This window comes from Megalobrama amblycephala, linkage group LG17 (genome assembly GCF_018812025.1).
Source record: "Megalobrama amblycephala isolate DHTTF-2021 linkage group LG17, ASM1881202v1, whole genome shotgun sequence".
NCBI classification, from domain to species: domain Eukaryota; kingdom Metazoa; phylum Chordata; class Actinopteri; order Cypriniformes; family Xenocyprididae; genus Megalobrama; species Megalobrama amblycephala.
In genome coordinates, this window is record NC_063060.1 from 18468890 (window position 1) to 18483762 (window position 14873).

At 38.8% G+C, this 14873-nt stretch overlaps 1 protein-coding gene across 1 annotated transcript in view; it reads right to left on the minus strand.

The window, feature by feature from the left end:
• Nucleotides 1–14873, minus strand: part of st6galnac3 (ST6 (alpha-N-acetyl-neuraminyl-2,3-beta-galactosyl-1,3)-N-acetylgalactosaminide alpha-2,6-sialyltransferase 3) — a 123070-nt gene that overhangs the window by 52734 nt on the left and 55463 nt on the right. Inside the window, exon 3 of the mRNA XM_048163166.1 lies at nt 5105–5514. Within this exon, the coding sequence (XP_048019123.1) occupies nt 5105–5514 (410 nt within the window). The remainder of the gene's footprint in view (nt 1–5104; nt 5515–14873) is intronic.

Consider the following 14873-nt stretch of genomic DNA (forward strand, 5'->3'; position numbering starts at 1 on the left):
TTCCTCACTCTCATCCCCCTCTTCTTTCACCAAAGTAAGTTTCTTTGATTAGGTGATTCAGTTCGCCCGGCAGCCCCCAAGGTTAAGCGGCATCCTGTTTACCTCAGTGGCAGACAAGGATGCACCTTGTCCTGCTGGCAAAGGATGCAATACAGCTGGTCCCTTCAACCCTTGCCTTCAAGGGTCTGTATATCAGTATAAAGTCCTCCCCTTCGGGTTGTCCCTGTCGCCCTGCATCTTCATGAAGGTCAGGGTGTCTGCCCTTGCCCCACTAATGGAAGTGGGCATTCGTGTTCTGAACTATCTCGTCAACTGGACTGGTTCATTCTAGCTCACTCTCAAGATTTGTTGTGTGAACACAGGGACCTGGTGCTCAGGCACCTCAGCCATCTGGGGCTTCGGGTCAACTGACTTCGGGAGCCATTGCTGATCGCCAGGGCGTGGAGGAGGATAGAGCCATCCACCGTAGATAGAGCTGTGAGAGAACACCGGTGGCGCGGTGGTCTCATATCTCATGGAGGAGCTCAGGAAGCATAAAAGGGGGAGCGACAACAGTGAAGGAAGAGAGAAGAATAGGCCTGGATTTTATGTTATGTTTTATTATGTCTGTTTTATTATGTCTGTGTGTCATTTTACTTTTGTTTTGTTGTTTGTCATTTTTGTTCTGTTGTAGAAAGATATTGATATACCAAAAGATAAGCAAAACTGTTTATTTCACACTCCCCCCAAAACCAAACAGCCATTAAAATTCATTACCATCTGAGTAGACCTCAAAAGGATTCAAAAGTGTGTTAAATGACAGGTTGCAATCTCTCGTGTCCATATACTCTATATTTAATTGTTTTCATAGAACCTAACCAGAGAGTGAAATTGGTGCAACTTCATTTGCCAAAGGAAAGGAGCTGTGAAAGGATGCAAGACACAACAATTAATTGAAATAATTACATGATTAATTACACTGTTCACCCTTTCCTTACCTTTTAACCCACCCTTAAACCTACCCATACCAGCAAACCTCTCCCTAACCTTATCCGTATCCCACCTCAATAGTAGTGTTAAAATGCAACATGAATACAATAAGTTCAAAGTACCTAACAATTACTATCATTATTATTATGTAGGTACATAGTAGTTAAAGACACCTAATATAAAGTGGAATCCATGTTTGACTTCATAGTTGAACTCTCTGTATCTGTTTCTCTGATATAACAACATCCAAAGGCATATAAGTTCTTCTTTTGAATTCTGCTACAGTCTTCTGTGATTTTAGACTGTATTAGCGATAATTCTGTGCCTCACAACTACACAGTCCAATCGCAGGTGTTGTCTGTAAGCGAGGTTTCTCCTAAAATGTGATTCAAAACAAAGGCTTTACTGCCAACTGTTTCCTGACATGCCGATCTGCTCTATTAAGGCTGATTTATTACTGACATTACACACACATCTGCTCATGGCCATGCATTCACTCACACTCACACTATAAGTAGCTCTCCTCTATGCAGTAAATGGCCACATCTCACCTACCGGATGTACAAACTGCAGCACACTGTTAGGGACATCACTATCTGCTTGCTTTTCCTCTAAAGGAATTGATGTAGGATAAGGGATAATCCTCTTCAGCCCTCCTTAGGAATATCTCTTATCTGTGCTATAACACAACAGCATTAGGACTATCATGTGGGGATTACTCTTGAAAGGCAGAACTATCGCAGGATTTCAGTCGGACTGATCAAATGTAATCTAAGCCTCTCCATGAAATAGAGATTTTTTGGAGGCTTTTTAGAGAGTAACAGTGAACCTGCTGACTTTGTGAGCGCTCAACTTCAAATGAAACATTCATGAGGGTGTTATGTTATGGTCTGATGACTGTAATGAGTAATATCAACAGCTGATTAATTCCTGCACTATGAGCGCACAGTGTGCCAGACTCATTAGCACACAGCGAGTGCTCTTCAGAACTCAAATAACCTTGAGAGTCCATTGATTTCTCCTGAAGACATCTCACCTTTGGTACCGCTGGGATGTTGACAACAACACAAGGAAGATTTTACCTACTCCGCCTTCCTGAGAACATGGAGTTATTAGAGTGGCATTTTACAGAAAGCTAAAGATTTTACAGTTACGTTGCGTATCTAAAGAGGACAAAGAATACACTGGTTTTCAGATGTGACTTTTTTGTAGGTATTGGGCTGTTACATGTGTCCAACGAATTTCATACGTGTAAGTGAAACGTAGCGCAAAGGGTGCTTAATTGAAATTTTGTAGGTGGCGCTATCGAGCCATTTTGCTACACCTAATTTTGAAACCCCTATCAGATGTACATTTTCACCACTTCTGATGTGTGTGCAAAGTTTCATGAGTTTTCGAGCATGTTTAGGCCCTCAAACATACGATTCATTTTGGATAAGAAGAATAATTGACCAGCAATTACAATGGGGTCCTCACACTAGTGTTGTTTTTGGTGGCCTGTTTTAATTTTAGTTTTAGTCTAGTCTTTGTGTCAAGCGGCAATTTTAGTTTTTATTAGTTTTAGTCACGTTCATACTCTTTTTAGTCTAGTTAAGTTTCAGTCGACTAAAAGTCTGAGCATTTTAGTCTTATTTTAGTCAGAATTATCCATGACTATTTTAGTCTTGTTTTAGTCGACGAAAACTGATGACATTTAGTCTAGTTTTAGTCAATGAAAATTGTATTTTAGTCTCTTTATTTAACCCAGTCAATATAGAATAAGTACCTAGTAGTATAGACGAAACCAAAATGTTCTTTTAAGCAAACCCATTTCAAACAAGGTTATCTTATTATATTATTGTTATCTTATAGATAATATCTTATAATGCCTTGAGATGTCTCTTAACCCTTTAAGACCTGAAGGCTTTTTTAGAGTTTTTTTTTTTTTTCTTCTGAGCGACACACAAAGACTCATACTCATGTGAGCTGCATCTGGTTCAAATTTTGTGGCATAAAGTATAGTTAAATAAGGTGTTATTCGTTTTTTCACAGCTAGATGGCGCCCACGGATGGTAAACTCAGGTTTAAAAGGCATTTCTCAGCAAGTTTTTCAAAATGGTTAGATGCATTAAAAAGCTGATCTTCTAAGCTTTAAGATGATACCTATATTGTGTTATTCCACGTTGGAAAACGAACATGGATGGGTACATGCATTGGATACACTCTGCATCCCAGAAAGAGACACGTTTTTAGCCAAGTATGTTAAATCATTTCCTGTGTAATATCTTGTGAACAACGCAATATATTATGTTGATTTTGGATTCATTTCGTAAGAATCGTAAGAATCTGCTTTAAATAATGATGTGCATGTTCTATGATCTGTGCGTTTTTTATGAAGTTATGAGCACGTGAAATATACATATTTCCCTTTCTCTGTGTCAGACTTAACTTTGTTTGTTGTCATTTATGTTAAACTCACCGCAGCTGCATCTTCTAAATAATGCCGCGAGTGGGGCTTGAGAAAGTGACGTCGCCTGCGTCTGCGCAGTGCAACCTGATGCGAGTCTGAAGTGAGACACAGGAAACAGAAATACTGCAAAATAATAATAATAATAACGCAACAAAACGAGACGAAATAACGTTATAACATTTCGTCTCGTCTCGTTTTGGTCAATGAAAATTAAGAGACATTTTAGCATAGTTTTTATTTTGTAAACCACATTTAGTCTCGTTTTTATTCATCAACAATATTGCGTTTTATTTGTCAAAAATATTGTTTAATTATAGTCATGGTCACATGACCAGCATTTACGTCGCGTCTCGTCTCGTTTTCGTCACGTGATAAAGGTTCGTTGACGACGATATTTAGTCATAATTTTCGTTGACGAAAGCAACACTACCTCACACCATCGCTGCTCGGGCCCTAAATAAAATGTCATGTCAATGTCATCACATTTTATTAATTAATAAATATAATTACATTTTTTGGGGGAAGTTACACCACATGATACTTTTCACCCTGAACTAACCTTGCCATAAAAATATTATATTTTAATATTAGACTTATTGATTAATATTATTTCCTGTTTTAGTTTATTTTTCTGCATTTTTCTGCATGTTAGTTGTACCACATGACTTTGACTTGGTGAACAAAAGTTTTTGTTTTTTTCTTGTTTGTTCTTTTTATTACGGAAATGCTGAAACAAATAGAACCTATTTGTAAAGTATTACAAATGTAATTCTACTCCCTTAAATTTAAATTTGAGTAGCAGTTATCTATCCTATTTGTTAACTCTGAATGGTGCACAACCCACAGATACAAGTCACTGCCTGGAACCTTGAGGGTTAATGTTGTACAGTTATGTAATAAGTTTTACCCTCAGTCACACTGTCAGTTTTTGGGATTGACAACTGCATTTACTCACAGATGTGAGTTTCAAAATGTCCCGTTCACACAGCAACTTACAGTAACATCTTGTATATTGTCTGTACAAACTGTATTATGTATTACCTTACCAGTAACCATAGTGACAGTGATCAAAGAAATATCAAAAATGGCGATGTTCATAAAACTGAAAAGCCTCATCACTTTTGACATGACAAGAGTCAAATCGAGTGAGTTTATCCATAAAATCTTCATTAACCGACAGCAGCTTTTATATCTGGGTGGAGAGCAGAGCATTTGAGTCACGTAACACAAAACTGACAGGAGCAGCTCCAGTGGAGAACAATGATTAGATCTAAAACCTTCAGTAAGATACCGAAAGTGAAACCACACATAAAAACCAGCAACACAGGGTAGACACACGTTTGTGCAGTGCAGAGCAGCTCTCTCGCACTGTATGGCATGACAGACAACAAGTTGTCCAGTCCGGTTCTGTTCACACAGCAAGGGTTTTCTGAGAATGCGATTGTGAGTCCTGAAAATTTACGGGTCTGAGTTTGGTTATAGAATGCGGTTATCACTCCCATAAATAACTGATGTGTGTGAATGTAACCATATTAGGACTCAAACTGACAACCGTATTCTGTGCCGTGTGAACGTGGCAAAAGATGTTTAATGTTTAGAATCTGGGCCAGATTAACTACCTCTTCCATACACACAGTGCATCACAAACATGTCACAGACTACAGGAGGTGGTTACAGTGCTCTCACCTGTCTTTGCCTGTCTCCTTCTTGAAAACTGTGTCGCAGTAATTCATGCGCTCTTCTGTGGTGACGTAGATGCGAGACTGTGGGTAGTTTTCCACCGCTTGCCGCAGCATGTTGTACACAATGCCCTTGCCATCCTGCCTCATGTTGCGCAAGGGTCCCCAGACCACATAGACAGTCTCATTCCCCTGGCCGAAGAAGTGCTGGGGTTTCTGGATTAGCAGAGGAACACTAGTGTGAGACACCACTCTCAGGTCCGTCCTGCGGCCCACGTCCCTTTCAAAGCCCCGGGTGGGTGCGTTGTTCATTCTCCATATGCAGGAGGACTGGTCGATCTCAGTCCCTGCCTCACGCCCCAGCATCTGGCCAGAGCTGGAAACTATACTGCAAACCTCACAATGCAGCTTCAACGGCTAAAAGAAAAGAAGAGAAATGTGGCTAATTAGAATTATTATTAGCGAATCATTTAAATCATGCATTGCAAGCTTTCATAGTCTATTTTACCAGATTATAGAAAATAATTATATACAAAATAGTGTTATTATTTTATATAAAATTATTATTATAAGTGATGAAAAACTTTGTGCTGCTTTTTTGGAAATTGTGATTTTTTTTTTCTAGGATTCTTTGGTGAATAAAGAATTTCAAAACAACAGCTTTTATTTGAAACAGAAAAATGAAAGCTCTAGCGTAAGTTCTGCCAGGAAGACTCAATGTTACGTCACAAATTAGTTTAGAGCTAACCAATCATTATCTTGCACTTGGAGTATATAAGATTGCTGACACATGTTTGAGTCCGCAGATGCTGACGCAAACCTTCACCTCCATCCTCCCCACCACCACCAGGATGGTCCCTGTCCATACCTCCCAGGGGGGTCGGCTATGCCCCTGCCTTCATCTTCAGGCAGGAAATGCAGAGTCCGCAACCCTTTAGGATCTGAGCTACGGACGGGGCCTACACCAAAGAACTTTCTTACAACATTTTGCTTGCTGATTGTTAATAAACATGGTTGTCACGTTATCTTACCTCCCCGAGTCTTTCTGGTAGAACTAACATTTAAATATATATATATTAAACATCTTCTCACTTTCAACTGTTTTTTACCAGCAAATTTCTTAACATGTATAAATATTTGTATGAACATAAAAAAAGATGAAACAACTGAGATAAACTAAACAAATTTTACAGATGTTAGATGTTTGATGAACAGAAGTGCAATAATGAGTCCCTGAACAAAGAGTGGGGTGGGCAATATCAAAAGTCAGTATTTGTTGTGGCACCAGCTGCTTTAAGTTCTACAGTGCATCTCATCCTCATGGACTGCAACAGATTTGCCAGTTCTTGCTGTGAGATTTTTCAGAGTCAGTATAAAGGTCTCTTTAACGTCCTAAGTTATTGGAACTGTGACCCTAATGGCCTACCACCTGTAAACTGTTTTCTTACGGACTGTTCTGCAGGTGCATGTGCAAAAATTGTTTATGGTTCACTGAAGAAGAATGAAAAACATTATTTCATTAGTTTATTTTAATTTTACAAAATTATTTGAAAAAGGGATGTCTTATATATGCATTAAATTGATCAAAACTTACAGTAAAGTTATTTTCAAACTTTTTTACTAAGACAATATAATTTGACAATCTGTCTTTTGTAATATTAAAAATGTATTTAGAGTAGGGGTTGCACAGACTAGTCGACTAAAGGGTTAGTTCACCCAAAAATGAAAATTCTGTTAATAATTACTCACCCTCATGTCGTTCCAAAACCGTAAGACCTTTGTACATCTTCGGAACACAAATTAAGATATTTTTGATAAAATCTGTGAGCTTTCTGGCCAGTAATGAGCTGCCATTCTGATGTAGAACCTGAAAGCATTGCACTGTGTTTACTACGTGAATAGCATAGGAGACTGACATGGAAGATGATAAATTGTTGAATGCATTCTTGTTGCTACATAATATTAAGTTTGAACCATTTTAGTCACATTACTTTACTACCTTTCTGGGCCTTGTAAGTGGTAATAACGTTGCAGTCTATCGGAGGTCAGAAAGCTCTCGGATTTATCAAAAATATCGTAATTTGTGTTCTGAAGATGAATGAAGGTCTTACGGGTATGGAACGACATGAGGGTGAGTAATTAATAACAGAATTTTTGGGTGAACTAACCCTTTAATGCTCTGCCATGACTCTTTAATCTTGACAGTGACTAGTCGCTGACCATAGTTTATAGAGGGTGCAACAGAATAAGAAATCTTTGCAGACTTGAAAACTCAAAAGAGGTGAAAAAGGTGAAAAACTAAATATTTGTAGGGGGGTCTAGGGGCATTGATCAAATCATTTGATCATCCCCTATGATCAAATTTTTTTGTGATTTTAACAGGTAAACAAAGCATTCTGGTGACAAGAAAATAAATGGAAACGACAACATTTGCTTCAAGTAAAGAAAAAAAAAAAAAAAAATATATATATATATATATATATATATATATATATATATATATATATATATGACACTAGGGCTGGGCATTGACACAAATTTCACAATTTGATTTGATTTAGATTCAGAAGCTCGCGATTTGACTTAGATTTGTTTGCCTTCGATTCAATATTGATTTTTTTGGGGCCTATAAGGTAAAGTACATGGCAAATTTCCTCAAAGAAAAAATATCTCTCAACCAATGCTGTAAACTATACAGGGAACCACAGTAGGTACATCATTATATTATTAAAAGTTAAAATGAACTGATTTGTAAGCTACTTACATATAAATTACCCATAAGGAATATTTTATAATAACGTTATAATACATTTTTAATGACGTAATTATGTTTCTACTTGTTTTTTAGGCTATATAAACATTTAAATGGTGGCTGTCAGAAAACAGATTTATTCAAATATACATTCAATATTAAGGCACAGGTTAAGTATAAATACAATAAATATGCAATAACCTATAGTGAATATATTTAGCAAAATGCTCCTCTCTAAGTTCATTTTTGTAGCTGACTATGGCATGACAGTCTTTGGGAAAGTAGCCCATTTTCGATTCATGTGAGGTTTATTGTGCTTGCAATTTCACACCGTTTTAAACAGCTTATTGTACATGTAAGTTAATCAACGTTCTAAATTAAAGTTCTGCTGCATTGTAACATGCACACGCATACAGACAATTACCCGCATGTCGCATGCAGCACACAGTAGCGCAGTTACTGTGATTTATAAATAAAATAGCTTAGAAACTGAAAAGTTCTAGCATATATTTCTTAGTAACTAAAACCCACAGATTCACTATTAACAGAAAGACTCTGCCATATAGGTTAAATTCACACATGCAATCGCTTTCTCACTAATACTGTCATGATCACCGTCAGTTCCTGTCAGTTCCCGGACTACATTTCCCATCATCCTCTCTGCCAGTCACCTGCACACACTTCACACTAATCACTAATCACCACACCCAGCTGCAGCTCATTACCAGGACTATAAAAGACTCTTACACACATCACCTCACCGCTAGGTCTTGTTTTCCCCAGTGTTACATTTCCAAGCGTTTATCCTGTTTCCCTGTTTGTTCCGGTTCCGGTTCCTGTTTCCGATCCCTGTCTGGTTCTCCTGTTCTGTGATTGATAGCTGCCTGCCTTTTGACCGCTGCCTGTACTTTGACTACGATCCTGAAAAAAAATATTGGGAGGAGCTATGGGTCTCTGGGCTGGAGCGGAGTCTGTAGTGGACTCAGTGAATGGAGCGGAGTCTGGAACTGACTCAGGGACTGACGCAGAGTCTGTGTTTGACTTAGGGACTGGAGCCCTCTCTGGACTCGGAATGGAAACTGGAGCCCTCTCTGCACTCGGGACAGGAAGTGGAGCCATCACTGGACGCTGGTCAGGGGCTCAAGTCCTTGTGTTGGTGGCCCAAACACACACAAATGTTAGCACCAAGACAGGCACTATGATGTTCTCAGGGAAAGGAGCGAATATAAAAACTGGAGTGGGCTCATGGGCTAGAGCGGGCTCAGGGATGAGATCTGTCTCGGGACTCAGGATGATGGAGGGAGTCGCCTCTGGGCTCGGGACGAAGGAGAGAGCTGCCACTGGGCTCGGAACGAAGGAGAGAGCCGCCTCTGGACTCGGAACAAAGGAGAACCATCACTGGACTGAGGTCCGGGACTGGATCCTGGGTGAGGAAGAGATGCAGAGCCGTGGCGACAGCCATCTTGACCAAGGGCTCAGGCGTGGCGGCGGCCATCTTGAACAAGGGCTCAGGTGTGGCGGCGGCCATCTTGCGATGAGGCTCTGGGGTGGCGGCCATCTTGCGACGAGGTTCTGGAGTGGTGGCCATCTTGCAACGAGGCTCAGGGATGGCAACCATCCTCATTGCTGCACTGAGGACTTGGGGATTTGCTGGATGATAGCAATAAATGGATCCCCAGAGACGGTCCTCAGGCAGGATGATGCAGTTTTGGTCGGTTGTTCTGTCATGCTGCATGGTTTAGGGAAACACACGCTGACGATGGAGCTCCATGCAAAAGGACTTTAATCAGCAAACGCAGGGGATCAATATACATGGTACAACAGAGACATGGAATACTGACGTTATACAATGGCGAGAACTGACAGAGACTGAGGGAGAACACAGGGAATATATACAACAAACAAAGGGGCAAACAGGGCTAATTAATGGGACTAATGAACTCAAATCAGGGTAACTAAGGGAACAAACAAGTGGCGGGAAAACTGAACAAAAGAAAATGTGACACAGGGGAAACACTGACAATCTGAAGTTGTTCTTACTTTAGAGTAAGTTTGATAATTTCAATTTTAACAAAACAAAAACAACAAAAAAACTATCTATGCCACTATAATGCTTTAAAATAGAGTAAAGTACACTGTATTTGTGAACTGGCTTGACAATTGCCTGTTTCTGGCATAAGCAACAATGAAATACTTTCCCACTGAATTGTTCACCTAAAACTCAGTCTTATAGCTAAATCTATTGAGTGGCTCTGTGGATACATGACGTTGCGATGATGAGAGGTGATGCTGTGTGCTTCCAAGTGCAGCCAAGTGTGGCATTATTGTGAATGTTACTGTTATATTCAGTTTTTGTTAAAGTCATGCATTCCACCGGAAAAGGATCCACTTTTATGGTCGAAAGAAAATATGAAGCATTGTAAGAAACTTAGCGCTTAAACTGGGCTCCAACTCAAATAGTGAGGCAGTAAGGTAGAGGTGGTAGGTGGTACTTGGCCTGAAAAGTCTGAGAACCACTGTAAAATATAAGTCTGCTTAGTCTGCTTAACAAATATACTAAAAATGTGAGTATGCAGAGTGTGAAATGCATACTTTGACAGGACTCTTAAACACTTACCCCTCTAACCAGCAATGTAATGACTAATCATCAACATCATGGCATTAAATCTATCACCTTGGTCTTTCTATTTATCTGCCTAGAATACCAAAGGGATGCTAAATGCCATGAGATTGCCCTAACAAATTGGAGCATGTTTGCCCTGCTTGGCTGATCTGCAAATCCGAGAACAATTTACTATTGCTCAAGACAGGATAATGGTGGCAGGGACCGATCAATAGCCTATGACTGACCAGCAGATCAGTAACAATTAGGAAGTAATTTGAGTTACGCCTCCTTAAATGTTACATTACTCACATTATTCTTTTGGGAACAAATAACAAATAAGACAACCACTGAATCACTGTGACAGTGAAAAACAACAGCAGTAAGCCTTCAGATACACTTAGTGCATGGCAAATGATAGATATTTGGCATCCAAAAATGGAAATGAGATTATGTGTATCATCATACCAAAGAAATGTATGGAAATTAAAGTAAAGAAGATGCACAAGATATTTTTGCCATATTGAGATATTCTAATTTGCCTCAAATTTATAAAAAATAACCAAACCTGTTTTCCTGCATCACTATGTACAGTAGGTATTATAGCATAACCCTTATTTAGAAAAGCCAGTCATGAACAGGAACCGTCAACTTTAGGTCTGTGGGGTAGAAAGATGACTGGAGCTTCCTTGAGTCTTGCCTCATGAGTATAGCCAAGGTTTCTTGATTGTCTAAATCATGTCAACTAACCACCGGGGTGCCTCAATGTTCAGTGCACAGCCCCCTCCTCTTCTTGATATACACAATCTCACTATGCCCAAACAATTTTGTTTTTTCTGATCTTTGTTTTGATTCCCACCTTATGCCTTTTATTTTGAAAGTTATTGTCTCTCTTGTCTATAGTGGTTCAGTGGGTAGAACTGTTGCCTCACAGCAAGAAGGTCACCAGTTCGAGTCCTGACTGAGGCAGGAGGCCTTTCTGTGTGGAGTTTGCATATTCTCCCTTGTCCACGTGGGTTTCCTTCAGGTGGTCTGGTTTCCCCCACAGTCCAAAGACATGCAGGTTAGGATTGTGTCAGATTGGATGCTGTTAAATTGGTCATAGGAATAAGTGTAAGTGTGTGCTAGCACTGGGACTGCATAAGTTTACTCTCAGTGCTGGGTTCCGTCAGGAAGCGCATCACCCAACACTAAAGTCTGATTAAAACCATTGATTTTCACAGAAAACTGAAAGACTACCTTTCTCCAGCCAAAACTTTATGCTAGATGTCAAGAAGGTTTTTAACACTCAAGGTTCTCATAGTGTTTTGCCAAAAAATTGGCAGCGGCTATTTGCACTAAGTGCAAATAGCGATAGATGCTATTTGTACTAGTGTAAATAGCAATTAGATGCTATTTACACTAAGTGAAAATAGCAATATATTCTTTTTACACTAAGTGACAATAGCAATATATTCTATTTACACTGTGAAAATAGCAATATAATCTATTTGCACTAAGTGATAATAACATGCTATGTTATTAAATATGCAGTAAATATGCTATTTACACTAAGTGAAAATAGTGATAGATTCTATTTACACTATGCAGTTCTTTGCAATAAGTAGAAATAGTAAATACAAACCCGATTCCAAAAAAGTTGGGACACTGTACAAATTGTGAATAAAAAAGGAATGCAATAATTTACAAATCTCATAAACTTATATTTTATTCACAATAGAGTAACACAATAGAGTAACACAATAGTGTTACTATTTCATAGCAGTCATGCTTAAAAATTGCCATCTTTACACACAAAGGCATAGCATGGGTCTATTATATGTATACTTTCACACATTATTTGCCTCTATTTTCGAAAACTTGATGATGATATGTGTTACAGTGCCAATAAAAAAACAAATCGAATACATTTCTGATAAATGTTTCTGTCGCTGCATGATGAGGATACAGTTTAAATATGCAACTTCACTGGATAATGAATGCATAACAGCGAACAAATGGATATAAACTAATGCAAATGAATGGTAACAATCATGACATTAAACAGTTGGTATTTTTGCCACATTGTTTTAACTGCTTGAGATGTTTTAACATCCTCTCAGCCTCGACAGCAAACATACTACTGTTCTCCACTAATGCAGCATCTAACTAATTACTTTATAATGATATGAAAACATGTACTGTAGTGTACACTGTATAACATACCGTTTTGTTGTTCATTTTAAATCCGTTTTTGAAACGTCCCGCTCTGTACAGTGCGCAGCCTCACGTCACGTGTCAAAACAAACTATACGAGGCATCAGTAATAGTTTTTTTTCGCCTCTAGGGGCCGCTCTCGTACTGTATAATGACACCGCACTCTTCTCAGCCTCCAGCAATGGACGCAACCCGGAAAATGAAATCATCCGCGGTTGTGTGAGCACTTGTTTGCAGTCTGTGTTCTTTCAACTTTACAAACCTGATTCCAAAAAAGTTGGGACACTGTACAAATTGTGAATAAAAAAGGAATGCAATAATTTACAAATCTCATAAACTTATATTTTATTCACAATAGAATATAGATAACATATCAAATGTTGAAAGTGAGACATTTTGAAATCTCATGCCAAATATTGGCTCATTTTGGATTTCATGAGAGCTACACATTCCAAAAAAGTTGGGACAGGTAGCAAAAAGAGTTAAAAGGAAAAGTTAAATGTACATATAAGGTCAAGATGGGCAGAGGATCACCAATTCCCCCAATACTGCGGCGAAGAATAGTGGAGCAATATCAGAAAGGAGTTTCTCAGAGAAAAATTGCAAAGAGTTTGAAGTTATCATCATCTACAGTGCATAATATCATCCAAAGATTCAGAGAATCTGGAACAATCTCTGTGCGTAAGGGTCAAGGCTGGAAAACCATACTGGATGCCCGTGATCTTCGGGCCCTTAGATGGCACTGCATCACATACAGGAATGCTACTGTAATGGAAATCACAACATGGGCTCAGGAATACTTCCAGAAAACATTGTCGGTGAACACAATCCACCGTGCCATTCGCCATTGCCGGCTAAAACTCTATAGGTCAAAAAAGAATCCATATTTAAACATGATCCAGAAGCGCAGGCGTTTTCTCTGGGCTAAGGCTTATTTAAAATGGACTGTGGCAAAGTGAAAAAATGTTCTGTGGTCAGACGAATCAAAATTTGAAGTTCTTTTTGGAAAACTGGGACGCCATGTAATCCGGACTAAAGAGGACAAGGACAACCCAAGTTGTTATCAGTGCTCAGTTCAGAAGTCTGCATCTCTGATGGTATGGGGTTGCATGAGTGCGTGTGGCATGGGCAGCTTACACATCTGGAAAGGCACCATCAATGCTGAAAGGTATATCCAAGTTCTAGAACAACATATGCTCCCATCAAGACGTTGTCTCTTTCAGGGAAGACCTTCCATTTTCCAACATGACAATGCCAGACAACATACTGCATCAATTACAACATTATGGCTGCATAGAAGAAGAATCCGGGTACTGAAATGGCCAGCCTGTAGTCCAGATCTTTCACCCATAGAAAACATTTGGCGCATCATAAAGAGGAAGATGCGACAAAGAAGACCTAAGACAGTTGAGCAACTAGAAGCCTGTATTAGACAAGAATGGGACAACATTCCTATTCCTAAACTTGAGTAACTTGTCTCCTCAGTCCCAGACGTTTGCAGACTGTTATAAAAAGAAGAGGGGATGCCACACAGTGGTAAACATGGCCTTGTCCCAACTTTTTTGAGATGTGTTGATGCCATGAAATTTAAAATCAACTTATTTTTCCCTTAAAATGATACATTTTCTCAGTTTAAACATTTGATATGTCATCTATGTTGTATTCTAAATAAAATATTGAAATTTGAAACTTCCACGTCATTGCATTCTGTTTTTATTCACAATTTGTACAGTGTCCCAACTTTTTTGGAATCGGTTTTGTAGTAATTAGATGCTATCTATAATTTATATTAGCAGGTACTATTTGCACCTGAGTATTTTTGTACAATAACATTAATAGGATGCAATAATATCATAGAGTGTAAATGATTATATTTAAAAATTATTAAATGGATGCTGCCTTACTGGAAGAATAAAAACCCTCCCTACACCTTCCCCTAACCATACCCAATAATCACTTTTAATATTATTAAACACTCAATCGCAGTTTATTTTTTTACTTTTAGAAGATTGTTTTCATTTTTATTGAAAATAAAGGCGAGCTAGGCAAAAGGCGGATTCGAACCCGTGTCGATCGCGTTAAAAGCCAGGTATTTGAGCCTTACTTGCTTCTGCTGCACCACTGAAGACATTGAATTACACGCGTCCTTTTTAAAGGTCCCGTTTTTCGTGGTTTTTTGAATCTTTGATTGTGTTTATAGTGTGCAATATAACATGTGTTCATGTT